The 10799-nt window shown below is 32.0% G+C and overlaps 3 protein-coding genes and 1 long non-coding RNA gene across 4 annotated transcripts; 2 read left to right on the top strand and 2 right to left on the bottom strand.

Moving 5' to 3' along the window:
• Positions 1-294: 294 nt before the first annotated feature.
• Positions 295-1621, bottom strand: LOC106126691 (uncharacterized). The gene is made up of 3 exons (XR_001228378.1): positions 1590-1621; positions 1261-1373; positions 295-1185 (listed from the first exon to the last, which is right to left on the bottom strand). It is a non-coding gene; the product is annotated as an uncharacterized LOC106126691 (long non-coding RNA).
• Positions 1622-4005: 2384 nt separating this feature from the next.
• Positions 4006-6825, top strand: LOC106126519 (uncharacterized). Its single transcript, XM_013324231.1, has 8 exons — positions 4006-4078; positions 4673-4825; positions 5019-5140; positions 5235-5345; positions 5425-5964; positions 6099-6211; positions 6318-6461; positions 6628-6825. The coding sequence occupies exons 1-8, from the start codon at positions 4006-4008 to the stop codon at positions 6758-6760; spliced, it is 1389 nt and encodes a 462-aa protein (XP_013179685.1). The 3' UTR covers positions 6761-6825.
• A 485-nt stretch (positions 6826-7310) lies between these two features.
• Positions 7311-9988, top strand: LOC106126688 (U3 small nucleolar RNA-associated protein 14 homolog A-like). Its single transcript, XM_013324467.1, has 3 exons — positions 7311-8064; positions 8222-8414; positions 8527-9988. The coding sequence occupies exons 1-3, from the start codon at positions 7412-7414 to the stop codon at positions 9967-9969; spliced, it is 2289 nt and encodes a 762-aa protein (XP_013179921.1). The 5' UTR covers positions 7311-7411; the 3' UTR covers positions 9970-9988.
• Positions 9977-10633, bottom strand: LSm3 (U6 snRNA-associated Sm-like protein LSm3). The gene is made up of 3 exons (XM_013324470.1): positions 10459-10633; positions 10271-10378; positions 9977-10183 (listed from the first exon to the last, which is right to left on the bottom strand). The coding sequence occupies exons 1-3, from the start codon at positions 10477-10479 to the stop codon at positions 10004-10006; spliced, it is 309 nt and encodes a 102-aa protein (XP_013179924.1). The 5' UTR covers positions 10480-10633; the 3' UTR covers positions 9977-10003.
• Positions 10634-10799: the final 166 nt, after the last annotated feature.

The raw sequence follows: 10799 nt of genomic DNA, 5'->3' as shown, positions 1-10799 counted from the left end.
TTAATCATATATTACCTATTGGAGTCTATTACAAATTACTGAGTATATGGAAATGGTATGTATATGTGTTCCAATGTGTTTGTGAGTTGAGATATGACATTTTGATTAACTGATAGTAACGAGTGTGTTATAGGTTTGTATTATTTTCCGGAATGTATAGGAGATTGATCGATTGGGTTTTTTGGGATTATTTTGTAAAGAAAATAAAAAATACAATAACCTTACATTAATTTATTGCACTAAGGTAATTGAGTATCAAAATATCTTATAATTACACTACATATACATTTTTGGCATACTAAAATCAACTTGGCCTCTAACAAATATTGTAGGAAATATTAATACTAAGCATTGTTTTATTCTTAAATGAAACTTATAATTCTATTTAATTTATATAAAATAACAGATAATATTGCAGCCACCGCAAAATAAAAAGCCCCTAAAACTACCATACTGCGCATATAGCCGACCTTTACTTAGGACCTTACCTTCCATTAGGCACTGGGTAAAATATTTTTCGTTGTTACAAATAGAAACATTTTACTGTTACGGTACGCTATTCTTTGATCATTTAACTATTAAATGTTTCTGTTGATTTCGAAAATGTGTTAAGATATTATTTGAATAATGATCTCTCTTTACGTATAATAAATGCAGATTGATGGTATAAAATAACAATGAGAATTAGAAGTAAGGATCACATACATTCATAATCATTTTACGTTATTTAGCAATGATATCTCAAAACAATTAGATATTAGTAATGATTTAGAAAAATATTTCATAGATGAGCACGATCATATAACTTAATTATACTTGTAATATTATCTTGCATTAATTTCGGATATAAGTAGATGTCAACCAGTAATATTTTTTAAAGCTTAAAATCAATCGGAATAGAAGGAATCGTCAGAATCGTCGGTTTTGCTGTCCGATGGCGAAATATTTTCTCTATCTATTATGTCACAATCACGTTTATTTTTTCGCATACGACTGCGGAGCATTTTGCTTTCGTCGGCGCATTTGGTTGTTATACTGGTCCTTACAACGCTCTCCGGAACCCGACAGTTATCCACAACAGTTTGAACAATATCATTCACAAGCATTGGATTTAACTGTTTCTTTGCTGGCTTGTTTGGGAATGCTGGCGATGGTTTCCCCGTAAGAGAATGTGTTGCCAGTACACTGAAAAATAATAACACGTTATAAAATAAAAGATGTTACGTAAAAAGCAGTTGAATGTATCTTATTAAGTATTACCTTCTTGAAAACACTGCTCTCAAAAGTTTTCTGGTAGCATTCGTGTAAGAAGTCCAATCCATGTGTTTTAGTAAACGGTTTGGTACTAATGCATGTCCATCACCAATTGCAACCTGTAAAAATTGTTATTTACAGCCAAAAATTCAAAAGTTTGAACTACTATGAAACTTCTGTCCTGTGACACTTGTTTTGACACATGTTGATGTTCTTGTTTTCAACAACGTCATCGAAAATTATAGTGATAACAATATTTACTAAAAGAAATATCACAGTTGACACCGCCTATTAGATTCTTAAATTATTACAATGGTTTTATATTAATTACTTACCAAATCGCTGTTTAAATTAGTTTTGTTCTTAATTTTCAACGGTTTTTTATTGTATATTCTTATTCCATGGGACGTCACATTTTTCTTAGGTTTCTTTTTAGGAGACTCCTGAAAAAAAAATTACTTCATCTTCAAGATCATTTTGGCAATATGACATAATAAAGTTACCATTTAAAAAATTTACTTACGAAATCACTTTCAACGTAACTAGAAATACTGTTACGAACGTGTGATGATTGTCGCCTACCCGATGCACTCTCATTTGCATGTTCTCTCTTTCTTTTAATATTTGGTGATTTAGGTGTTTTATAATTAGATTTAGAAGTTGAAGGTGACGTAACGATTCTTTCAGATTTCACAGGTGTGATTTTAATAGACAACATATCTTCCAATGTGGAATCTGCTTCGGGCGCTGAATCACCGGTCTGCGTACTTGCATCACAAGCCTTTGTTCGATCTTGTTGATTGGTTTGGGATCCGCTTTCTTTGCAGAGTGATTCTAATTTTTTTAAAACATTCATTTCTTGGGTCGAGTTAAGTTGGTCACGACTCTTATAGTAGTTTATACCACGGCAGTACTTGCATACCTAAAATAAAAAATGACTATTATTGCAAGTTTGAACATGAGGTTGATGTAGCAAAGTACAAATTACAACTCTCATAATCTGACTATTAATGATTATCTCAATAAATGTCTGAGATAATCAATAATAGCAACAGTATTAGTTAACACTTACCAAAGTTTCAGTTTTTGGGATAGGCGTATTAGGTGGCGTTTCCGGTGAACTCTGCCTACGACTCGGTGTTTTCGATTCGGCCTGAAGAGTAATTAATTTTATCATCGTACATAAACCAACACACCAAAAACTAATTGGATAATTAATTCCGATGTTTTACGCAAGAACTTGTATAGAAAAAAAGATTTTTTCGTCTTAATAAAATGTATCTAGACTACTAATATTGTTACAATTATACGACAAAAATAATTGTATAACAAACTTACCGTCTTTGGCATAAATAACGCACTCAATATAAGTGTTTGCACTGCATTTCTTTCTCCTTCACTTAATGCGGAACTGTTAGCTGAAACAAAAAATTATATTTTTATTTTCTGAATTGTTTCTTGTGCCACGTGTTGATTTCTGCCTCAATAAATTAAACTAAACTAATACGGATGTGTTATATAGGGATATTTCTTAAGTTTAAATATTTGTTAATAACTCTTATCAATATTTAATATTAGATTTTCTTACAAGACTCAGCCCTAATCTCAATCTCTCCGCGTAAAGAGAGAAGCGCTTCAGCGGCATCCTGCATGTCCTGCATATTTGAGGTGGCATTCTCTGATACTTTGGCCTGTAACAGAAAAATTTGTTGAAATATGTACAGGTATTATCACATATATTAATATATTAAACTCACGACATATGTAACTAAAGTATAAGGAAAATTCTGCAGATGGATACATTTCACTTCAGAAGCTCACCGAATATAAATTAAGGAGAAATATTTAAGTAATGTGCAATTAAATCATTTATTGAAATAAATAATATTTTCGCATAGAAGTGATTTTTTAAAATAGAAATAGCTTTTATTCACAAATGAAATATCTTAAAACTACTCACAACAGACATGATCACTGTTTATTTTTACGAATAATACTATTTCCAAAGTCTTATTAGAACCAATCTAATATTTGTGAGAAGTTACATGGACAAACACTTGGGGAATACTGATTTAGTTTCACCACCTACTTCTACAAATCACCTACCCCGGTAGGGACGAGAATTAGGTGGTGTTAAGCTCTATTGTTTATCACCGGGCGGCGGCAATAAAAATATATCTAAGACTTGTTATTATTAGAGGTCATTACAATAGATTTCGCTGAACCAAAATACCTGTTGTCTATTGTTTAAGCAAATCCTCGAAAATCATTAACTTTTTCCATAATAACTTTCGCAGTTAATCTGCGACGTAATTAGTTAATGACGTTTACTTATTGTATGAAATATTTCATTTAATAATTTCTTACTTTCTGTTATTGGAATTAAATAAGTATATAGCTTAAATGAATCAAATAAGTAGATTTTATATTGTAGAGGAAATACTTAAAAGTTTTACGCGTAATCCTAACATACTATTGGAATCCAACTTTTCATAACAAACTTTACACATTTTATTTATTTTACATATTAATATATTTAGCAAGGGAAATTAGAACTTCCATTTAATATAATAAGTTGGCTCCTAAACTACGGTAATAACAAAACTTGTACTAGTGTATAAATAAATAAATCATTTAAGGCTGTAGCTATGTCCGTTTACCTAAATAGTTTTAGATAACAAACAGGTATAATTTATTTTATCCTATACTTCTATAGTATATTTCTCTAATTTTATAATAATAATACATTTTATGATATATTTGATATACTGGTCCAGAGTGGCGAATTTTAAAAACGACTCGGAGGAAATATACAAACATGCAGGTAGGTACGTAGTATTTTCAATTTCTTAAAAAGGTGTTTTTTGTTGCTGTTTCAAAACTATGTAACAATTAAATGTACATTTAATTGTTACGGTATTATGGAAAGTGGCCACAGTTTTGTACGATAAATCAAAGAAACGACAGAAACTTGTTTTGATTCGGAGCAATGATATCGGTTAAATTTTCCTATTAGGATATTGTTGGATATCGTGTACTTGCAACAAATAATGGATAAAAATTCATATAAAAATTGCTTTAATATTGCATTTCAATGAAATTTATTTTTTCAAAGTTGTTTCTACTACTGATAACCTCATTGTTTCATCCTGTCGTAATACTTTAAGATAAAGTAGACCTAAATAGTAAGTTCTGTTAAGCATTTATGACCGACGCCGAGTGGTATTGTTAATTTTTTTCTTCACTTTGGGGAAGAGTCCCAGCTGAAATTTACTTTGGGGTGTTTAGGGATGCGCCCATTTTTACCTGCGAAATAGTATGTACCTTTTTGGTTCAGTTGAAGTTGCGATCTATTAGTGATTACTTGTGCATATTATAGGTTAGTTTAATATGTCTCAACATCTTTGGTTGCTTGTAGAATGGACGGAGGAAGCAGTCTTTTCGTCTTATGGTATTGTTAACGCTAATTCCTTGATTAGTGATGGTAGTGACGTACATGTTGGTAAGGTAGTTAACATCAGGAATAAACATGGCAACGGTATTCGGAAGGCACAGATCCTCAGGATATCTGGTAAGTCTTTAAGACTTATTTTGTTTTTTATTCTTTTGCTAACTGTACACTAAACAGTTTTTATAATATTAGTATGCAACATGATCAACTTACATACTTTGTGAGGCTATTTAGTGATTTAGAATTACAAATATTTACTGATCTGCATATTACATTTTTTTTTACTTTCTGCAACTGCGTATATTTTTTCTAGATAACAAAAGTTACGTTAAAGAACTTAAAACATTATTGGAGAGACAAGACCAACAAGTGAAGAACGTAGTTTCATTATGTGTTAACACTATAAAAGAGATGAAGAGTGTGCCCGGAAACTTGGTAAGTTAGTCTAGCAATTACAAATATAATATAGAAAACTTTTATTTATTCCATTTAAAAAGTTTGCTAATAATCTATTTTATATGTATTTCAGTTTTTGGGTGAAAGAAGTAGCGCTCGTCAATCTGTTCCTAGTCCAGTTGCTTGTCGTTCCTCGCAACGCTCAAACGTCCGTGACGATGAAACATCAGACAGTGAGCAAGAGGTATATTATCTAGATAAAATAAATTTATAAACTAAATTAAAGTATAAACATTAAATTATAATGTTGTTATTAATTTCAGTCGAATGTCCGCAGTTTTAACGGATCGACAAATAAACAAAATCACCAATACAATAACATAGCGGAGTCATCTCTTGCCCTTTACAACAATCTATCGTTCCATCACAGCAAGAACAACCCATTGCTGCTCACCAGCACACCACTAGCGGAGCCAGTTCTAGGAAAAAAGATTAAGATCAACGAAAATTGCGATAAAAGTACACAAACTGACCTCACTGAAAAATTACCTACTTTATCAGCGATCGAAGATGTAGAAGTGGTAGTTCATAGACTTTACAAGCAGTTCACGACGTTAGTATCGAATCTTCCTTTAAACGATGCCGTACCTATGATGTCAGAGACATCGGACTGGGAGAGAACTTTACCGAATCAACAATCAATTACGAGTGAATGTCCTACTTTAAAAGAAGATTGGATTAGTCAGAATATGACCACAACTATTCGCGAAGCGGATCCTTCGGAAGCCGTGGGAATTCGCGTGAGGCGCGCTTCCGCCCACACTACAAATATAGGTGAACCAGTCCCAAACAATACAGATATGGTAAACAATGATGTTCTATTTATGTTATTCGTTCATTTATATACCGTTAATCCGGTGTACTTCTTTTTTAATTAACTACTAGTCAATAAATTAGAAATTAATAAGATGCTGTATAAAGTATTTCATAATTTTAGGTTCCGATAGGAAACGGTAGTGTTTTGGTGCCACACAAACTTCTTGAAGATCTGGATTGGAGTTCATATACGAGCGTTACAAGACAACTGTTACAAGCTGTGTTTCCACGCAGGTAATGATGTTCAACAAGGTGTAATATGATTACACTGATATTCAAGTCTTTATTACCGTTTACATTTCTATCGATTTTTATTTCACACCAGATTTACGTATTTCAGAGTACTAGCGACCCATTCGCTTTCAGGAAAGCAATCACCAGCTTTCGCAAATAAACCACCTAAGAAACGTCTCGATCCAAAGTTAGTCGATGACATAGTTGATACTGTTTCTCTAAGATGCGGTGTTGATAAAAGACTAGTAAGGTGGGTAAAGGAACAACGTTTAATACCGTTATCGTATCTTACATAATAAGCTTCATTAAGATTTAAATGAAATATTTATTAAAAGGAGCTCTTTTCGTCAATTATTATAGTCTAAGTACTCGTTAAAATTATTATTTAATCATTTTGAAATCAATTTCATTTTCAGAAGCTGTATTACGACAAAATGTACCGACGAGGCGAAATTATATAGAAATCGCCAACATTTCAAACATTTGCGCCAAATGAATCATAATCAAGAAAACGCATTAATGTCGTCTGAATCGTCAAATGCTTCCTGAATTTCAAAAAAATTAAGAAGCTTACGTTATTCTTATATTTTTTTGACTTGTCAATAAATGAATTGTGGTCCAAATCATTTTATTTCAATTTGTGTAAAATCCTTGTAATTTTACAATAAATGAAATTATGTTAATATTGAGGAAACTTTATCATTAAATCGCTTTTTTGTAACATGCTTCTCCTTATCATTTCGCTTGCCTCACAGTTTGTAAAATCTCCATTTGAAATAAATAATATTAGTCTGAAAACAAATTTAGCTTAAATAAACTGATATGAATATAGTACCAAGACGATATGTGTGAACTCAACCAACCCTCACTGGGCCAGCACGGTTGACTGAGACGGAGTCACCTCAAACTTGGGGTAGGCTACGAGCCGCTTGGTGAGTAATATTTTTTTAACCTTTAACTGCCTTTAACCAAAGAGTATATAAAATACTTTACATGCTTTAACTTCAGTTGAAATGAGTTTAGTTCTATGGTTTAGTAGTATTTATAAGTGTGAACTGGTATAACTGATTGTCTATTGTAACTAGGTAACTTGTTGAATTTAACTGTCACTGTCAATTTTCACATTCACAAATAGGTTAGTATTTATGATTCGGATTATTTAAAGGTGCATGTGTTTGTCTTTAGAAACTAAACTAAGTAATGATGGAGGAAATAGATGTAGACTTTGTATCGTCTGAACACGATCGCTTACTAAATGCAGTTACTAAATTAGACAAAACTCAACATATAACTGAACCTACACGTAACGAACCAACAAATACTAATTCCGAGTTTAATTTAATCAAAAGATCAAATAAACTTAACTTAAAAAATGTTGCGAAAGTATTGGAAAACAAAGCTCATCATGTGAAAATAAGCAAAAAGTTGAAAGAAAGTCAAAACTCTTCTAAAATTCTTCCAAAGCCAATAGAGAAACCGGAGGCAGAACGTATAAAAAGAAGCACTGGCTACCAACAAACGAAGCATAAAATTGGACGATGGGATCCGGTCGTTGCACGCAATCGTACAGTAAATTTTGTGTCCTTTCCATTAAAACGTGTTAGTTCGAAACTTCAACCAACACATGAGTTTTTATCTAAGTTGAAACTCAAGTCACCACTTGAAAGAGAGTTAGACGAAGTGGATCCACCTATTCCTGAGGTGCCAGACGAGGAGGAGAAACCTGAGTACCCAATGTCTTATGAAGAGATGCTCGAGCACAGGCGGCAGCTAGCAAAGTTACGAGCCCAGCAATCATACAAAGCAGCTAAAGCTAAAAGGCAGAGTAAAATTAAGAGCAAGAAATACCATCGGTAAGTTAAAATATTTTCTGGATTTGATTATTTACAAAATGTTTTCTTTAATGAACAACATAGAACTAGTTATAATAAAAAGTAAACTCACAAAACTCATTGGCACTCCTAATTCAAAGGCATTTGAGGCTAATTTTTATATCTGTTGATTTTTCAGCATTTTAAAAAAAGATAAATTAAAGCAACAGTTAAAGGAGTTTGAAGAATTGCAAAGTAAGGATCCAGAAGAAGCTCTAAAGAAACTTGAATCACTTGAGAAGGCTCGAGCATTAGAACGGCACACACTAAGGCACAAAAACACTGGGAAATGGGCAAAAAGTAAATTGATAAGAGCAAAGTATGATAAAGAGGTAAATTTTTATTGTATTGGCTATTGGAACTTTAATATGAGTGTGCACATTTCCTGAATTTATGTATTACAGACATACATGAGAGACATAATAACTTCCTTTTTCTTTTCAGGTGAGACAACAGTTAGCTGAGCAATTGGCAGTCAGCAAATCTCTTACACATAAAACAGTTGATGCAGCAAGTTCAGATGACGATGATGATACCAAACAAGAAAATCCAGACTTAAAGTTATTACAAGATCCAACAAACCCATGGATGATGAAAAGATCTGATAAAGATAATGTGGACTCGGAGTTCGATTTTGGATACAAAAAGTATCTCAAAGATAAAATGTTAAAACGTAAAGAACTTAGTGATTCCGAATCGGAGGATGAAAAAGCAGGCAGTAGCACTAAAAGTAATAATGCAATGAACATCCTGAAGAAGAGTGTTAATACTTTAAGTGAAAATGTATATGAAACACATGACAAGACTGCAATTAACAAAGCTAATGAACAACCTAAAAGAAAAAAAAGTAAATTGTCGGAAAAAAAGCTATCAAACAAAGAGGATAAGGTTGGAGCAAATGCTAAAATAGTTGCTACAATTTCAAATTGGTTTGTTGAACCCGTTAATATAGATCAAGGAAATGCATCAGAAGATATTTCTAACATATTTGAATCATTTGAAAACAAGCTTGCTGACAAGGTGACTAAAAAATTAAACAAACTAAAGAAAGATCTTGATAAAACAAAAACGAAACCTAAACTTCAAAACAAAAAAGAAACTCTTAAACCAAAAAAAGAATATGGTGTTGAATATTATGAATTTAAGAAACAAAATGAGAAACCCATTATTGATGAACCATTACTTGAAACTACTGGTAAAACTAATGATGTTGAAACTGAAACAAAATCTTTAACTAAGATATTAACCACTGAAACACAAGAGAATCCGAATGCCAACATTGACCCTAGTAGGTTTATTGTAGTCAAACCTAAATATTTGAATACCGCATTGCCAAAAGATGTAAATGAATATGATGAGTTAGATGATGATGAACAAGTTGTTCCAAAAATTGATATTGAAGAAGTTTTTGAAGAGGATGATGTTGTTGATAGTTTTAGACAGGAAAAAGAAGATGAAATCAATAAGGATAAACCACAAGACATTGACTTAAGTTTGCCAGGTTGGGGCCAATGGGGGGGTAAAGGTGTTAAAGCTCCCAAGAGAAGGAAAACGCGATTTATACTTAAAGCACCGCCTTGTACACCACGTCGTGACGAAAATAAGGGTGACATAATAATAAAAGAGTACAAAGACCCTAAACTCGCTGTGCACAAAGTTTCTGATGTACCATTTCCGTTTAAATCTATAAAAGACTATGAAGCTTCTCTTCGAGTTCCACTGGGCAATACCTTTATCACTGAAAAAGCCCATAAAAAACTTATCCAACCTAATGTACTAACAAAAGCTGGTACTATTATTCAACCAATGGATGAAGATGAATTACTTATTCGAAAACACCAGCAATTTAATAATGATCCTATTATAAAATTATTAGGACAGAAATAAAAATCTATTTTTTTATGTACTTTTATTATCTATTTCAAAGTCCAACTCGTACTGGAGGTGATACAAGTATAACACCATCACCTCTTACAAATAACATTGGAATGTTCCGTTTTGTTGTTCTATAAACTTCTTCATATGTCTCTTCATCAATTTCAACTGTTGTAATTGTTTCCTCCGCATCTCCCAAAACCATGTTCAAATGTTGATCATAAGCCTGAAAAAAGATTTGAAGCTGTTAAATGGTATGGCATATATAAATAGACAAAAATGGGTGTAACAATTAGATTACTGTTTTACTTACATGTAACTTGCCTCGTAATTCTCGTTCATTTCTCATTTTAACGTAAATCCTCTCATCTAAGCTTAGCCTTATAAGGTCTAAGGGTTCTTTCACAGTCATAACCGACACCTGAAAATTATAAAATTCTTTAAAACGAGATAAAACTGAGTATGTTAAATATATTTAGTACTGGTAAAATTAGCGTTTACGTTTTCGCCATCATCTGCCATACTGCGGTTTTTATTTTTCTTGCAAATATACTAGTAATCGAATAAATTTATGCTATTTGATGTTTTATTTCATAAGTAATTTGAAAATCGGAGAAAAGTGAAAATTAAGTTAAATTAAAGGTTATGTTTTTATTTGAAAGAAGGTGGTACAGAGTAAAAATGAGTTGTACGCCCAAAAATTTTTTTTGCGTCCATTAATATAAAATCTGGTTTTGTTTCAAATACGAAATTCGTATTTTGAAAACTATTTACTTGAATAATTAGTCGACGAAATTTTATACACAATTATCATTTGGAAACCATGAGTTTCAAAATAATTA

The sequence above is a fragment of the Papilio xuthus genome, unplaced genomic scaffold, assembly GCF_000836235.2.
Source record: "Papilio xuthus unplaced genomic scaffold, Pxut_1.1 DF824992.1, whole genome shotgun sequence".
NCBI lineage: Eukaryota > Metazoa > Arthropoda > Insecta > Lepidoptera > Papilionidae > Papilio > Papilio xuthus.
Note: the sequence above shows the minus strand (reverse complement) of the source record. Positions and strands in the feature narration are given on the sequence as shown.

Bases quoted from the DNA above. Each gene is read 5' to 3' on its own strand.
- LOC106126519 (XM_013324231.1), top strand. From the start codon at position 4,006: ATGATATATTTGATATACTGGTCCAGAGTGGCGAATTTTAAAAACGAC. The intron at 4,079-4,672 runs GTAGGTACGTAG...GGTTGCTTGTAG, and splicing joins GGAAATATACAAACATGCAG to AATGGACGGAGGAAGCAGTC. The intron at 5,346-5,424 runs GTATATTATCTA...TATTAATTTCAG, and splicing joins CATCAGACAGTGAGCAAGAG to TCGAATGTCCGCAGTTTTAA.
- LOC106126688 (XM_013324467.1), top strand. From the start codon at position 7,412: ATGATGGAGGAAATAGATGTAGACTTTGTATCGTCTGAACACGATCGC. The intron at 8,065-8,221 runs GTAAGTTAAAAT...TTGATTTTTCAG, and splicing joins AAGAGCAAGAAATACCATCG to CATTTTAAAAAAAGATAAAT. The intron at 8,415-8,526 runs GTAAATTTTTAT...TTTTCTTTTCAG, and splicing joins GAGCAAAGTATGATAAAGAG to GTGAGACAACAGTTAGCTGA.
- LSm3 (XM_013324470.1), bottom strand. From the start codon at position 10,479: ATGGCAGATGATGGCGAAAAC. The intron at 10,379-10,458 runs GTAAACGCTAAT...TATAATTTTCAG, and splicing joins TGGCAGATGATGGCGAAAAC to GTGTCGGTTATGACTGTGAA. The intron at 10,184-10,270 runs GTAAGTAAAACA...ATCTTTTTTCAG, and splicing joins AATTACGAGGCAAGTTACAT to GCTTATGATCAACATTTGAA.